Genomic DNA, 17,950 nt, shown 5'->3' with positions numbered 1-17,950 from the left:
ACACACACACACAAACAGAAGCAGATGCCATCGTGACAACTTTATGTCCTGCATGCATTAAAACAGGGAAGATGTGTTCGATAGTTGATGATGAACACAAGTTTTTCCTCTCGAGATAGGCTTTTATGTCCGTACTGTGATGTACTCCAAACTACACACACACACAAAAAAAAAAAAAACACTTGCACACTGTTCACATACTTTCATGTCATGACAAACACTCGGCCCATCCCTCATCAATCAGGATTACAAGACATCTTCAAGTAATATATTCATAACCACAAAACTGTGTTTGTCTACAAGGTTTCAAACAATGTTAATATGCAGGATTTCATGAGTGTTTGTTCTCGTGGTTCACAGGCCGGCAGTCGGCGTCCCACGAGAGGCTCTCGCCAATATCATAAACATTATTTATTGGCCCACACAGTGTAATGACTCAAATAACAACAAGATAACAATAAAAATAGCTCCGGTACAGTATCGTTTCCCTCAAGGTGGTGTCTGTGGTTGCCATGGTCACAGGACAAGCCGCGCTATCGTGTTAAACCACCATCAACCATGACCACCAGAGTAGTAGATAAGAAAATCTAACTCCTGTTACACAAAATTCTGATTTTTTTTTTTTTTTTTTTTTTTAGTTTTTTTTTCTCAATTCTTTTGCTTTTCTTGTGAAACAAAGTCGAGTTTTACCTCCTCTGGCATTTATACCTTCATACCGCCTTCATAAATATAGGAAAAAACGGCAATGAGCAAATTGGTATGAGGTGTCCCACAAATTGAAAAAAAAGACTGAGAAAATTATTTTTTTTAAAAATAGCAGAAAAAGAAAAAATATTGGGAAAACTATATTTATTATTATTATTGTTGTTGTTGACATAAATAATAATAATAATAAAAAAATCAATAATAATAAATATAATACATTTTAAAATTATCTTACAGCATTATTTTAATTTTTAAGCACTCTTTTGAGTTCATTTTCTTCTTTCTTTCTTTCTTTCTTTCTTTCTTTATTTTTCTTTTCTTTCTTTCTTTCTTTCTTTCTTTTTTTTTTTTTTTTTTTTACAAATTTTCTTATTTTCAGTTTTTTCTCTTAATTTAATTTTCTGCTAATTTGTTGGATCATTTCCTTCTTCCCATGTTTTAAAAGAAATCAAGCCAATCTGCTCAGGTTCCAAAGGGTTAAAATTGATTTGGTTGAAACAGTCTGAAAAAGGAAAAATAGTTTTATTTTGTTGTTTTGATTTGTAGCCCTACGTTGCTGTGTCATTGGCTACTACTTGTCACGGCGATAAGTTGAGGGTGGATGCAGTTCATGTTAGGGCATAGAGGTCATGGTTATGGTTAGTGCAAGCCAATCACAACACAGTAGGGCGGGGCCAGGCAAAAGACGGATTGGAAAAAAAAAAATCACGCAGATATGCATCCTCTGATTTGATGTCACAAGTGAAAAATGATGGACAGATGTTTTGCACAAACAGAGGTGAGTGTCTCTTTGAATGTTCACATTAATAAAAAAAAAAAAAATAAATAAAAAATTTTGAAGTTGAAAAGTTTTTAAATTGAAAGAAAAATACCATAAATAATTACACAATTTAGAATAAAAGAAAAGAAGTAACAGATTGACCTTTCCTCCAGTGCCACCAGCAGCTGACTCAGAATTATGTAATATTATGCCGTCCAATACAAATAATAATGTACAAATATTATCTGTGACTATTTGTTCCTTTCTTTCCATGTAGAGTTTTAGAGTTTCAACAGGCTTCTGCGGGATGTGATGATGTGACGTTCACGCAATATAGTGAACAAGCAAAGTTAGCCCTACGAGCTAATGTGGGCTAACTACAGTAGTGACAGATCCGAAATGTTCATGTTCATGTTCATCTTCTTGCCGACACTAGGTATCAAACAAAAGCCAGAGAATGTGTCATATTGAATTTTTGTAAGCTGTAAATTTACCATGTCTAACGCAGAAGATGGTTATCTATATGGGTCTGCAGCTTCTGGTGCTGGAGAGCAGCATGAAAGTGAGGAGCAATCACTGTGCAGCAAAGTCTGGGGACCAAAATGGAGTAGCACACTGCATACTGAGTGACCAAAACAAAAGGACAAACAACTGCTCTACTCGGAGAGTCTCAGTCGACTGAGGGGTCTGAAACTGATGATTTGAGTCTTCAATTTTCAGGGTTCAACCCTCATACTTATCCTGTGAAATATCTCAAGAGTTGCTGTGGATTGGCACCAAATATTGTACCAACATTCATGGTCCCTAGAGGATGAATCCCACTGAGTTTGGTGATGCTCTTGTGTCACGATGAGGTTTACGTGTGTGGTTTTGGGAGAAATGCATCAGAAGTTATTGGATGGATTATTGTTTCGTGTTCCTTGGTAAGAATTGTCATGACATTGTTCGCGCCATCATCAAGTCAAAAATTAATCCGTCTAACACCTTAGTTTATGTCATCATCCTCAGCTGCTAACATGCTAAACTACGATGTGACCATGGTAACAGCTATCAACAAAACATCAGCATGTTAACATTGTTTAGCATTTAGCTCGAAGCAAAGCCGTGCCTCAGTGAAGCCTCAAAGAGCTGCTGTAGATTTTTATTTAAAGGTATAAAACGTGCCACATATTTTCAGTTCCTCACGACAACTGTTCAGTAAATTCACTCGTTAAACAGAAAAACAATCTAATAGTCTCTAAGTGTGAAATGGGATCTCTGATTATTTATTTCCTGACCATTTCTGTCTCCATGCTTCAGGTTCAGCATCGGTGATTACGAGGTTATCGACGAGGAAACCAACCTCGTGCGCATGGACAGCTGGCTGTACATCCTGGCAGAGACGGTGGGCACGCCATACCGCTTCAACGCCAGCGGCTCAGGGAAGTGGGAAGGCGGCCCAAACAAAGACTCGGTCTACATCACTTCGCTGTACTTCACCATGACCAGCCTGACGAGCATCGGCTTCGGCAACATCGCCCCCACGACAGACGGGGAGAAAATCTTTGCAGTGGCCATGATGATGATTGGATGTGAGTGGAGGCATTTTATCTTTCATCCAGTGTAGCAGATACATGATACATGAGACGTTAAATATGCTCTTTAAAGCCACAATCCACAGAGGCAGGTGAGTAAATGAATTATGAATAGAGCCATCGCAGTTCAGAAAATAGGACTTTACAGATGATTAGCTGAGCAATATTTCTAACTCTCCTGTAACCCAGAATGTGCTGCCTGGTTCAGTGTGGTAGGTTTGTGTTCACAGCAGCGCTTAAATGCCTATTACTACTGGATATAACTTTAACAAAATGTCACACATGAAAACCACTTTTCAGGCTCAAAGCACAGGCCGTGTTTGGGCAAAATTTTAGTTCAGAAATGTCTCTTTTTGCATAGACAGAGATACACTAATGCAGTATATCTGTACATTCATACAATGTCAAATTTAGAAAGCAGAAACGCCAAAACTAGATCTCCCCAGTTTCTTCCTCAGTCTCATCAATGCCGCTGTCAGCTCCAGTCTGTCCACTTTAATACAGCGGCATGACATATACAGTACAGCAGGAGCTCCGTTGTTCTTGTCTTACATTAGACTCATTATTTCAGTCCTCTCTGTGATATCGTGCTGCATTATTGAGATTTTCTGGAGCGTGATGCATCACACACAAGTTTCCAGTCTTTCTGAAATGCCTCAGAAAAATAAAACATAGCTGAAACAGTGAATGAGACAGCTTCTCCTCAGAGAGGCTGGCGTTAAGTGGAGCGTTTTTAATGAATTTTGTGGCTTAATTGCTGTTTTTAAGATGTTGAATGTGTATGTTTTGGTACAGTGAAGCACATGAGTCATGGATCTCAAGAAAACCGCCATCAAATGCATTTATATGTGGAAAAAAATGGCATTTACAGTATGAAAATATCACTTACTGTGATTTACCAACACAGAATTGTCCAGTGTTGCTGTAGACACAAATAACTATGAGTGGATTATCACACAGTGAAGAAACCTGCCCCCACTAAATAACAAAACATCCACTCTGCAAGGCAGGAGGCAAATTCTCGCAGCGTGCCCTTCTTTCCACATCTCAATATTAAACATTCATAAGGTATCTTCTGCTTGTGTGGCTCACAGTTCAGTGTACAGCGTGATGCCATTATGTGTGACTGCGCACAGAGAGCAGCACCTCCAAGCAAGAACTGACCGTCAGATCAATTTTGCACAGCGCTCCCTCCGATCCCGCTGCAATCATTCGTGCGCCTCTATTGTACTTTCTTTCAGCCACAATCTCAACCTGGAGACGAGAGGATGATTGCCCCCCCCCCCCCCTTCTCTCCCTCCACATTTTGGCTGCTCAGGTTTATGAATACACTCTTGGGGAAGTGGCAGAACTCATCTGCAGACTTGTCTCCGTCTAAATTTTTCATTGTGAGATACAAATCTAAATATCTAAATATCTAAAAAACCAGACAGCCTCGGGAGGATTCAGTTGTAGATGCAATCTACTGTAGTCCATGGCTGTTCTCTATGAAATATGGATGCTCTGATACTGTTCTATTTTTACCACCAGCACTGGATCGGTGCTGGCAGTAGAAGATCACAGTGTGACGAGGGATTGAGGGGGTGGCGTGGGGAAGAGGGGGGGGGGGGGGGGGGGGGGCACTATACATATGTCCTGTTTCTATAGCAACGGTTGGCCCGGGGGGTTGAGTTTCTGACAACTGTCTTTTAACTACCCTCAAACAAGCCAGCTGTTGGATGCCGAGCAACGCTGCGGCGAAGTTGTGTACGTCAGCAACTAGAGAGCGATGTTGGGGACGTGCTGAAGCACCGCTCCGCAGGGACCGATTGAGTTTCCTTTGTTACAGCGTTTTCTGCTTATCTGTGAAGTGAGCGCTGCCATCTGTGCTCGAGCTCGAGGTAGCAGTCATCCAAAAACTTTGCCAACTTCAAAAGGAGATGATTGTCAAATCATCTTAGATTTAATTGGCTCAGACCTTTAAAAAAAAGCAAAAAAAAAAAAAACCCTGTCTTGATCTCTTAACTTCCTGATTTTGATGCCTGCAAATGTGTTACCAACAAGAGCATCTTCTTTGTGTTTAGGTGATAAAGAATATCACGCCGTGCTGCGAGGCTCGATACCGTGGCTGTGCAAGAGAGGGATGGTATGAAAGGATGGAAGTTGTGGTTATCCTTGCCCTTGAGGAGTTTCGAGCGCTTTTTAATTAGCATTATTCCCTGTGCAGTTTTTCAACACTTTGATTGTGGTGCTGTGAAATAAACAAACACACACAAATGCATGCACAGGTTACTGTCATCATCTGAGGATAATTGAAATGTGTGGCTGGCATGTTTCCTCTCCGTCCCTTCTAGCAGGGCTAATTAGGGCTCCACTGCCAAGAGAACACTACACACACAGAGCAGACATCTGATAGCTTTGATCCGCACACACACACACACGCGCCAGCTGTTGCACCAGTCCAACCACCCAACCACCTCCGAGATACACTGCTGTACTCTTTCTCTTTCTTTTATCACACGACAAGATCGGAAAAAATATCCTTATTTAGTGAAATGTTACTGGGAATGGACACGCACACACACACACACACACACACACACACACACACTCAGTATGAGGTTGTACTTTTTCCCTTTTGGCGAGCATTTTGTGGATCATACTTAGAGACGATGATGAGTAGTAATTGTTAATTTCCCACGTGACTGAGTAAGTGTTCATCACATAAAACAATATTAAGGCTTGCGGCACATTAGGTCTGGTATATCATGTGATGTAATTTACATTAAGGCCACCAGTGTTGTTAAGTTGTGAAGACTTATATGTCCTCATAAACCACATTTTGGAGACTTTTATGTCCTCATAAACACAATTTGGATATTTTTATGTCCTCATAAAATGCATTTTGGAGATTTGTTTTTTTAACTCAGCAATGGAAAGTTTCATGTCCTTGTAAACCAGGTATTTGATAGTTTTATGTCCCTGTAAACCAGGTATATGAGATATATATATCCTCAAATCTCTTGGAGATTTTTCATGCCCTCATAAACACAATTTGGAGGTTTTTATGTTCTTATAAAACCCATTTTGGGGATTTATTTTAGCTTTTTAATTTCCCAACAGTGGAAAGTTTAATGTCCTTGTAAACCAGGTATCTGAGATTTTTATGTTCTTAGAAACCCATTTTTGAGATTTTTTTTTAATGTTTTTAAACCCAACAATGGAAAGTTTTATGTCCTGGTATTTGAGATCTGTATGTCCCTGTAAACCAGGTATATGAGATTTTTATGTTTTTATAAAACCTTTTTGAACCTGTTTAAGATATTTATTTTAGTTTTTTAAACCCAATAATAGAAGGTTTTCTGTCATTGTAAACCAGGTATTTGAGATTTTTATGTCCTCAACCACTTTTGGGAGATTTTTCATGTCCTTATAAAAACAATTTGGAGGTTTTTATATTCTTATAAACCACATTTTGGAGATTTTTCATTTCCTCATAACAACCATTTTGGAGATTTTTATGTTCTTGGAAAACCATTTTGAAGATTTTTTTGTTGTTGTTTTTTATGTTTTTAAACCCAACAATGGAAAGCTTTATGTCCTGGTATTTGAGATTTTTATGTCCTTATAGACACAATTTTGAGATTTTTTTTGTCCTTATAAAACCTGTTTTAGAGATTTATTTTAGCTTTTTAAACCCAATAATGGAAGGTTTTATGTCATTGTAAACCAGGTATTTGAGATTTATATGTCCCCATAAACCAGTTTTGGGAGATTTTTCATGTCCTCATAAACACAATTTGGAGAATTTTATGTTCTTATAAAACTCATTTTGGAGATTTATTTAATCTTTTCCAACCCAACAATGGAAAGTTTTCTGTCCTTGTAAACTAGGTATTTGATATTTGTATGTCCCTGTAAACCAGGTATGTGGAATTTATATGTCCTCATAAACCACTTTTGGGAGATTTTTCATGTCCTTATAAACACAATTTTCTTTTAAAACCCTTTTTGGAGATTTATTTGAGCTTTTTAAACCCAACAATGGAAAGTTTTTTGACCTTGTAAACCAGGTATTTGAGGTTTTAGTGTACTTATAAACCAATATTTGAGATTTTTATGTCCTTGTAAACCAGATATTTGATTTGTTTTTAAACCATGTTTTGTTGACTTTTTTGAGCTCGTAAAACCTAATTTGTAGACTATCTGGGATTTGGATCACCAGATATTATCTCAATAATTAGGTAATGATACGATATTTTTGCAAAATTGCAATATGCTGAGTATTGCGGTAAAATAATTTGCCATATATTTATTACCTTTTTTTCCAACTGCAGTTTTACCTTATAAGATAAAGTTTTCAGTCTGTTCAAATCTGTTTTGTCTGTACTCAAAGATTCCTCAACTTTATGATTCACTTCTCTGTCGAGCTTGGGTACGGCTGTGTTGGTACAAAAAACAATAACATCAAGAAGGAGTCACATACCTGGGTTCCAGTGTTTTTAGGGTGTTACAAAAGCCTTCAATTTCAACAGTGCTGTATGGACGCAGATCTTTGCACATAAAGTAGCTGATGGACTGTGTTGTTTTCTTAGCTCTCTCAGAGTTGGGTGGTAGTTTTGTCGAGGTTAGTGTGTCCAGTGTTGGTTGATTTTTGGCAAGGCAGGTTAAGTGTTAGCTTGGCCATCAGCGACTAACGCTATCTCTGGATGGTGGAGTGTGAGGTGAGCCCTCATGTTCATAGTATTCCCAGCGTATTCTCATATGACACTTCTTGCAAATGGCATGTGTCATACTGAAGTCCTTCTTTCCTTCTGTGTTAAAAAATCCAAAATAAGTCCAGATGTTTGATTTAAATGCCAGCGGCACATTTCTGATTTCCTTTGTTTTGATGAACATCCTGCCAAATGCCGCTGACTGAAACCTCTGCTAACCTCACCAGGAAAAAGAAACATCAGTACCATCTCATGGACTGAGAAAGCACTTCATTTTATTATTCTATTGCCAAAAGTTGTTTTAAAATGTGTATCTGCAAAAATTAATAATGTATACAATAAAACATTGGTACTTGATGTCCGTGTATTGATACAAATTTGCCACGCATGATATTGTGATACTATGCTGTATCGATTTTTTTTCCCATGTTTAATCTCAAAATGTTATGCAGTATTATGTGACCCTGGGTTCATAAGCCTCTGTGTAAATCTTTGAAAACCCACAGGATGATTCAAGACACAAATAGTTGAAAAAACAGAAGTGAAGTGGTGGTGAACCAAACACTCCAGTCAGATGTATAAACGGCTGAGCAATGCTGCGATTTGCATTTTACCAAATTTATTTTATAAATTCTTTTTTAGCACACAATTTAGTTTTCCTCATGAAGTCAACTCCTCACAAGCAGCTAAAAACTTTGGTAGTATTAAAATTAAAATTAAACGTGTCTTTTCTTCTCTGTATGTCCCCAGCCCTTCTTTACGCCACCATCTTCGGTAACGTGACGACAATCTTCCAGCAGATGTACGCCAACACCAATCGTTACCATGAGATGATTAACAGCGTCCGGGACTTCCTCAAGCTCTACCAGGTGCCCAAGGGCTTGAGTGAAAGAGTTATGGATTACATTGCCTCCACATGGTCCATGTCTCGGGGTATAGACACTGAAAAGGTAAGTTAGATTGCGTTGTCTTTAATGGCTTTCTTATAGCACATGATTAAATGTAATTTCCTAGTTACCCTGGTATTTTTAATCCTCCTTAAGATTACCATTATTATGGAAAGCATGATTTTGACATAATGTGTTAATTGCAGTATTGTTAAAAACTAGTCCATACCCATTGGTAGCTTTGTCACCTTCTACCTATGCCAGTCCTCAATGCCTATGTGCAGTTTCACATAGATTGACCACGTCAGTGAGTAGAAAAACGTGGGACAGACAGAATGACTGACTGACAGTTTCCGTGATTATGTACAGCATACCATACCATGACTTAGTCATACCAAAAATTAGAAGAAATAAAACCCCAACTAGTGTTGTCACGATACCAAAATCTTTGTTTTGGTACCAATACCAATATGAATTTCGATACTTTTCAATACTCTTCAGTACTTTTCCTAAGGAAAAGTTCTTTTGGATACAAACCTTTAGAACAATTAATAGTAGGGGTGTAACGGTACCAAAAAAGTCATGGTTCGGTAAGTACCTCGGTACGGACATCATGGTTTGGTAACTCAAATGTTCCACCAAGTTTGTGTTGTCTCGTGTTGTCTCCCTTTGCGAGGCAGACTTTCTCTTGTCTTTTTTCACGTGCGCCAGCTGTGAATGTTGATACAGGTGTTGTCATACACAGCACTTGTGCAATCTGTGCTCCAATAGGAACAAGAAAGGCGTTTGTGTGCATAAATGAGTAAAATAAATGAACTAAATTAATGAATTGAATCAATTTCAAAGTACCGGTATTTTCCAAATGCATTATAGTACCGTTTGGAATACTATAGTACCGCGGTACTATTTTAGTACCGGTATACTGTGCAACACTAACCCCAACATTGGTCCACAGGGGGAGCCACAGCGATCAGTCGCATTTTAGCCATTTTTAAGCATTTTTCTGTTGTTATAGCGCCACCCAGTTGCCAATTAGAGTTAAATTTCTCCAGTCACCTTGAGGCGTCCTGTTCTACATATCTACCAAGTTTAGTAAAAATCCATATGGCGGTTAGGCCTAGATAAGAAATTAGCTCTCTAGCGCCCCCATTTTGTTTGATGGGGTCAATAATGGAGGGGTCCCCTCAGATTATGTGTGGTCATATGCCTACAAAGTTGCGTGGTGATGGGTGAAACCCTTGAGATGTTATACACCTTTATGTGATGAGCCACGCCCTCCGCAATATTCATTGCCTTATAGAAGCTCAGTTTTAGTAAGTTTTCCAACTTTTGCCAAGAGGGAACTTTAGATATTGGTCCCTAGATTATGTTCACCCAGTTTCATGCAGATCGCTCAAACTTCCTAGGAAGAGATCCATTTGAAGTGTTTTTCAAAAAAATTCAAAATGGCGGAAAATCTATATAACCGGAAGTTATGGGTTCTTGAGGCAAATTTGTTCCTCATGAGGAGAGGCATCTCTGTGCAAAGTTTCATGTCTCTACGACATACGGGGCATGAGATATGCCCGTTCAAAGTTCGCAATTTCAGTCGGTTGCTATAGCGCCCCCCTTTGGCCAATTGATGTAATATTGCTTCATTGGCATCCTCCCATGACCCTCTACCGCTGTGCCAAATTTCACATGGATTGACCAAGTCAGTGAGGAGAAAAACGTGGAACAGACACACAGACAGACAGAGTCATCATTATATAGTAAGATATCAGATGTAGCATCATTTGTGTGATATGAATACTATATAAAAAGAATTCTGCATTGTATATTGTAGAGTTCACATAATGTTTTGTTGTTGGCTGAAGAACAACCCCATGCCGTTGATGCTCCCTGAACATCTCTGTATAAAACAGCCATTTTTCATTGTTAATTTGTTTTGTAGAAACTGTCAGGTTATTCTGTGGCAAAATGTAGCAGCCTATTATCTAAAGCAGACAGTGTTATGGCGTTTATGGCACAGTTACCAGCAGCCATCCTGCTGAATTGAGATGATGCTGAAATGATTTGAGCGTGTGGAAATTAAGCATTTAAAGCTGGCAGCGGATAGATTGAACCAGTGCTGCCTGATTGATTCGAAGCCAGAAAGCATTCATATCGCTGCGTCCCATTTAAATCCACCTGTCCAAAATCCAATCATGGAAAAAGTTTTATTATTTCACAGCAAATTAGAAACATAACTTCTAATAAAGCAGGGGTTTTGTCACGAGGGAATCTGTATTCAAAATCAAACTGTGATACTTATTGTGTCCTTTTTATGTTAAGCTAGCAGTACATCGATGTATTATTTATCTGTCTGGCCTCAGGCCACCCTAAAGGGTCTAAAATGGCATATAATCCCTCTCTGCTTGACATTCATCTTCAAAGAGATTTGTTTTAAAGGCAGAGCCCTGCGACGGCCTGGCATCCTGTTGATTAGGTGTACTTGAACAACATACTGCCACTCAGTGACACACTGCAGAGAGGCAGCTTCATATCTGATCTTCTTATGAAATTTAATGATCAAACATAATTTATACTGGACATATTCAGTCCCAACCCATAGATAATCAGCTCTGAGTGAGGTATTTTTCAAAGCTAATGAAAAAGAAAGAAGCTTCAACTGTTTCTTGTTGTATAAAAATACACCCAAGTCTTTTAGTGACAGTTAACTCTTTTTTTTTCTTTGAGAACAATAACTTCACAAAGACTTGGAGGCAGATACTGTGGAAAATTAATTGGAGACTTTAGAGCACATTTGTTTAGAACTTTCAAAATCATACACAATAACAAGTGCCGAAATATTAAGCCTGTTTAGACCTGGTATCAACATGCATTTCGGGTGATCCGATCACAACTGGACAGCGCTAAAAGCAAGTGTAAACGACCACCAAGGCACATTGAGATCCGATCACTCAATGCACTTACCGAAGTGGTCTGGGACACATTTGTTTTGTGGTGTAAAGACTAGTGCGTCCTGATGTTGGTGAAGATTCTCAGTCATCCAGGTCATGTTAATCTTAAGTGCTATATTGTAGGCAGAGTTCAGAGGCTACAACTCTGCACCAGTCTGTTAGAACTGGAGAAGCCTCTTGAATGAGAGGCACAACGTCTTCAAGAAACTCAAGCAAGTCCAGTTGCCTACGATATAGCGCTTAAGAATGTGTCCTGATGCGTCCCTGACAAGGACTACGTCATCAGTGTAGGACGCGGTGGTTGTTTTGGTGACAGTGTGCTAATGCTCTATAACTTAACAATTTATGTAGAGTTAGACGAGGTGTTATGTGAACATCCATCGTTTTGCCCTATGGAAGGAGACATGTTGAATTCTGCAGACAGCAATATCTCCAGCTGTACCAACACAACTGCTATCATGCCTAGCAAGCATGCTACAGAGCAGCTAGCAATAGTTTGGATGTAATAACTGTGCACAGGGGAGTAATGAAATCTGAACACGAGTGGTCAGCTGGCGATGTATGATGTTCACAGATGTGAACAGCAATCAGTTTATGTTCAGATCACTGAAACACACGTTGACACCAGGAATCTCTTTTATAAAACAGTGCGTAGGATCCATACTAAAAATGAATGTACAGACAAAGCCAAAAATGGCGTGTGTCAAAAAATACTCAACAGTTCCTACAGTCATCCTTCCTGCTAATTTTGCATCTCCAAAATGTTCGTAAGCATGGGTCAAAATTTTTCCCATTAAGTCTGTTTTTATAGATCACAACTTCTACGTGGGCAGTGGCGTACGCCTCTTTCAGGCTTCCATGGATTTTAGGTACTTCATTCATCACTGCTTCCATGACACCACAGCGGTTCAATACATCCATGCATAAAAGACGAGCATGTCTGACCTGTTTAACATTCTCTTGACAAATTTGACAACTTTTATGACGTTAATCAACAGGAGCACAGGGCGCTTTTCTGTTCACCACTGTTGACAAGGAAACCAAAGAATGGATGAAGGTTATATTTAATGTCAGTGAACTTGTAACAATTTACCCTCTGGTAATTACTCCAGGATTTGAATTGTTTGGTCTCTGCGTCAGGGAATGCAGGGTTCATTAGGGTGGACAATTTCTTTTTCTTTTTTGGTCATACTTTAGTATCATTTCATGAATCTTACTCAATACGAAGCTCATGTATTGATGACATTTCTCTCTTTTTTTTAATTGAGAAATTATGTGAATAGTTGCGTCGCCCAGTGATACATCAGAATAACAAACTAGTGATATATAGTGATATATAGAAATAGATCACAACAACAGTTACAGTACAGGTTTGAATTTTAAAGTATGTTATTGTAATTTAGATGTCTTTGATTCCATTTCATATTCTTTCAGTATTTCAATTTTCCTGTACAGCAACACGAGACAAAGAAAAAAATAATAATGATAATAATAATACAAGAAAGAGAAAAAAGAAAAAATTACCCACATGCACAAACCCCCCCCCCCCCCCCCCCCGGACGACTGTCAGACCTGATACGAAGAAACAACATTCCAGTCGCTTCGTTTCATTGATCTTTTACCATATGATTTTATGATTTGACCACTTAGATCATCTTTTTTCAAACAGTTTCAGATTCAACTTTTGGTTTTGATGTTATGGTTCAAAAACCTCTTCGGCTGTAACAGTTATTTTAAATCTACCTCAGATTTGTAAAATGCTCCGCTGGTGGCAAGCGTTTGTCATGTTCGCACAATAAATAATAGTTTAAACCCACTTAACGTACAGTAAAGGTGTAAAAAACAGTCTTTAAACTCGAAACAAGACATTTCTGGCCATAGTGCCCAGCCCTATGGTGAAGTTGGTCCTTGGCAGCTAACCAATCACGTACGTCACATATTGTGAAAAACAGAAAGCTATAATTGTCGTTGTCTCTCTATACTGCCATGATTTACAGTCAAATCATGGCAACAGTATGTTACTCTAAGCTGATCTAATGTGACGTCTGATCAGCTGAAGACTGTCCACCACCTCTAAAGTATAATATGAAAAACGAATCATGCAGCTCTTCTCTCTACTCTTGTTTCTTTTAGGTGTTGCAGATTTGTCCGAAGGATATGAGAGCAGATATTTGTGTCCATCTCAACCGGAAGGTGTTCAAAGAGCACCCTGCTTTCCGGCTGGCCAGCGACGGGTGTCTCAGAGCACTGGCAATGGAGTTTCAGACCATCCACTGCGCCCCTGGCGACCTGATCTACCACGCTGGCGAAAGTGTGGACAGCCTCTGCTTTGTGGTGTCGGGATCACTGGAGGTCATTCAGGATGACGAGGTGGTGGCCATTTTAGGTGAGTGAACAAACCCTGATTCGTGTCTTTGCACCAAACTACACTGAGCAATTTGACAAAATTAATAATAGAATTCAACACTGATGTTTATTTCATGAAAGAGTCGGTCAAGACTTGCTGTTCCCCCAACTGTCGACGGACCTGCCCCAGATCTGCTCAAGTTTTCAGATTTTCACATTTTATGCAGCTTTAGAAAAGAAAGTGACAGAGAGGCGAAGATCTAAGATGCAGATGTGCTGCTGCAGTATTTTGCTGCTGTCTTAATTTGTTATCTTAGAAACACATTAATGCCGAAAAAGCAGTGATGAAGGTGGAAAAACATCTCAGTCAAACTGGCCTCCGGCACTACTCTCACAAAACGGTTTTGCATCATAGTAACATGTTTTTGTGAATTAAAATGCTCTTTTTTTTTACTTCTCAAAGTGTTTCGGACTGCAGTGAAAACAGATGTTTGGGGATTTGAATTTGGACAAGATTTTGTTTGTCACAGAATCCTCTCAGTCACATAATGAATACGTCTGGATATTCAGCATATTGACACACAGACTGGAGCCCTGTGGCAATAAAATGAGACCCTGAGTATAATTTGGACGCTGCCCGCCTCTGTGAAGTACTCTAAACTGTAGTAACCCACACCTAATCCATAAGGATATAACCAGACTAATTGCCAACTGCTTTGAAATTTCTGATATTTATGATCCCAGTTCCTCTTCTTTTGCACCTTGATGCGATCTAACAGTGGAGGCTAAATTTTTATTCATCAATATACCGAAAAAAAGAATCATTCTTATTTCTGTTTAAATCCCTGCAGAGTTATTTCCCTTTTAAAACTTAATTTTAATTTGCCAAATAATTGATCTTGTGAATAATGGATGGCTTGCTCTGGCGGGTCCTGTGACACCATCTTGGCTGGTTTTCATCAATAAACTGCTATTGGATCCTTTTGGAGCAATCAATATGCTGTCAGGCTAATACCATTGACCCGGGTGGAGACTGTAACAGAGCCTGAAGTGATAAACAAGTTACTACTATGAATCAGATTCTCATTAGCCTAATGGCACCGTAAAGCCGAAACAACATGTAAAGTGCACAAGCAAGACGGACAGTCGAATTTAATCCTCGACTGGTTCTCTTTGACTTCTCATCCCTCAGACTGCTGACAAACAGGAGCTCTACAGTACATGTTAGTAATCACTTAAACTCATCTGGATTTGCAACTTGATCGTTTTTACAGGCTGCATTGTACACAGCTTTTCATCCTGTGGTTCAAAGAAGTAGTCAGATGTTTTCAGTCGTGTAAAATTAAACACCTGAATATTTTCTGCAGTCACAGTGTGTGTGAGCAGCTGCTGACTTAGATGTTGATTCCATTGAGTCACAACACGTCATGGGTCATATAGCTATTATGGTCACATTGAGCCTTTCAAACTTTAAATAGTGCTTTCTCTACCTGAGTCACTGGCTTGGTCAGCTCTGACTGGGCTTCACAAATGACGGCATGTTGAGCACTTATAAATACTTAGGTGTCTTAAATTATGTAATAGGCTTTTGTCTTAGTTTAAAAGCTATAATTAATAGCTTTTATGATAGTTAGTATATAATGGTAGTGGTTTATAAGTCTGTTGTAAGCTAACTTTCAGGTCACCAGGTTGTAAATATAAAAAAAAAAACACTTCCTTTAACGGGTTTTTTCTTTCTAGCAAGCTCTTTTAATTCATCAGGAAGTCCTCTTATGCCGAGTTCACATTACATGATATCAGCCCGATTGGAGCTTGACGCAGCATCGTACGGTTTTGGCTCAGATCATGAATGACAGTGAGTGTCGTACGCAATAATGGGTCTATGGCGAGCATTTTGGGGTTCAGTATCTTGCTCAAGGATACTTCGACATGCAGACTAGAGGAGCCAGGGATCGAACCACTGATCTTCCCATTGGTGGATGACCCGCTCTATCTCTGAGCCACAGTCGTCCCATCCCCCAATAATCATCTCGTGTAGTGTGTCATGGTAGACGATAGCCGACGCTACATCTGGGACGCCTCATGATTTCCTGTCAGAAAGTCTAGCATGATTGATTTTGTTTTTGTCGTTCATGACTCCTCCCGTCACAGTTTGACCAATAGCAACGCAGAGTGATCTGCTGCCATAGACAACTGTACGGTAATTTTCTATTTCTATATTTAATTCGCTCCCGTTTGCCTTGATAAAGTTAACGCATTACGCTGTCATTTCAAACACCTCCTGTATCTGTTTCAAATTAAAAGCCCCTTATAACCTCAGTTGAGAGAATCCCTTTATTTTCTAAAAAGGCTTTTATTGTGAAACATTTGCAGGAACTAGTTGTGGAGGATTCAGTGACTTGCATGTTTGCGTAAGGTACTTCAAATGTAGCTCTGCCCATCTGGTGGCACTTTATACGTTACTACAGCAACATTTCGGCTGGCGTATGAACAGACACAGTGACTGAAATAATAGTAATAATAATAAAAATAGGACAAGAATAACCTGATGACATCATGCATGTTGTGAAATATGACCCCACAATCGTCTAATCTGACATAGTGACTCTCAGAGTGGACAAAAACGTTGTGTAGTGTGAACCTTATAACAATAATTTCCTGGAAATAAGTTAATATATTTTGGTCCACATGGCCTGCAGCTTTTCCAGATTTATTTGTTTGTATTCTGTTTTGTGTTAAAACAATACAAATAAATACAAATAAAGTGATTTAAAAAACCCCATTGACTTCAAGACAAGGGGACAAGGAGTGCAAAAATTTCCAGGTTTTAGGATTCATTCCTGGTTTAAACTGTGTGTCCTCTCTCTGCAGGTAAAGGTGACGTATTTGGGGATGTTTTCTGGAAGGAGGTGACTCTCGCTCAAGCCTGCGCCAACGTCCGAGCTCTGACCTACTGCGACCTCCACGTCATCAAGCGCGACGCCCTGCAGAAGGTGCTGGAGTTCTACACAGCGTTTTCCAACCACTTCTCAAGAAACCTGCTGCTCACTTACAACCTGCGAAAGAGGGTGAGTGACTCTTCAAATAGCAACAAGAAAGAAGGAGTTATAGTCGACTCAGTTCAGACTTGGATTTTACATGGCACTTTTAATGTCTGAAGACTGTACTTGTGTAGAATGTTAAATAAAAGACATTAGTTCAAACTGAAAACTCAGAAGTTACAAAAACACTGACAGCTCTATGTTTGTACGTAAGTTAGATTCATTTTTCCATCACGCTATAGTGGAAGAATAGCTCGAGCTGTTTGATTTTTATCTCGATTTTGAGACTGACAGCAGAAGAACACAGTTGTGTTGGGAAGAGAATAGAAGCAGCATGTCCCACTGATTTGTTATTGAATCATTTTTAAGAGATTCTTTGCATGTCACATATAATAGACGCATATGTCTCCAATGGCAGATGGTGCATTTTTGATTGAGGCCACACAGCGAGTCGTCTGCATTATTTCACCATGACGGTCTTTCCAGATGTTGCAACAGTCTCAGAGTAATTTCCTCGAGGGACTGATGAAGTCTTCTTATTATATCAACTGTCAGGGTTATTATGAATAATACAACAGATTACTCTGGCCCAGCAATCAGACTTTCAAAGACATCTTTCATCAGAGCTTATAATTCCCATAAACCATGGATAGATGGACCTGATGAAAAGGCAACAGTGAGCAAGACATCCATCTTTACTGATACTTAGTATTTGTTATTCCCAAATAGAAACTCTACACAGTACATACAGTATTTATTGTGTGAGAGACGCTTAGCTTTAGCTTTGTTGATGCATAATCAGGCATCACATGACAGTTTGATTGATATCTTACTAAAATACATATACAGCAGTTCATAGCCTCTATCCAGTGAATTAGCACCCCATGAATGGCATCAGAACACTACGTACTTAAAGTAAAGTTACCTAATTTAGGTTTAGTAACGTAGGTTAGGTTTGGGAAAAGGAACATGGTTGCGCATCGCCATATTACGTACTACAC

The 17,950-nt window shown here is 39.1% G+C and overlaps 1 protein-coding gene across 2 annotated transcripts in view; it reads left to right on the top strand.

The window, feature by feature from the left end:
- The window catches only part of kcnh1a (potassium voltage-gated channel, subfamily H (eag-related), member 1a), a 75,189-nt gene that overhangs the window by 41,799 nt on the left and 15,440 nt on the right, over nt 1–17,950 (top strand). For both annotated transcript variants that reach the window (XM_033612439.2, XM_033612438.2), the window contains 4 exons: nt 2,765–3,036; nt 8,484–8,683; nt 13,696–13,948; nt 16,780–16,976. In XM_033612439.2, coding sequence (XP_033468330.1) covers nt 2,765–3,036; nt 8,484–8,683; nt 13,696–13,948; nt 16,780–16,976 — 922 coding nt within the window. The remainder of the gene's footprint in view (nt 1–2,764; nt 3,037–8,483; nt 8,684–13,695; nt 13,949–16,779; nt 16,977–17,950) is intronic.

The sequence above is a fragment of the Epinephelus lanceolatus genome, chromosome 17 (assembly GCF_041903045.1).
Source record: "Epinephelus lanceolatus isolate andai-2023 chromosome 17, ASM4190304v1, whole genome shotgun sequence".
NCBI classification, from domain to species: Eukaryota; Metazoa; Chordata; class Actinopteri; order Perciformes; family Serranidae; genus Epinephelus; species Epinephelus lanceolatus.
The sequence above is the reverse complement of the archived record's forward strand: the minus strand, read 5'-3'. Positions and strand labels throughout refer to the sequence as shown.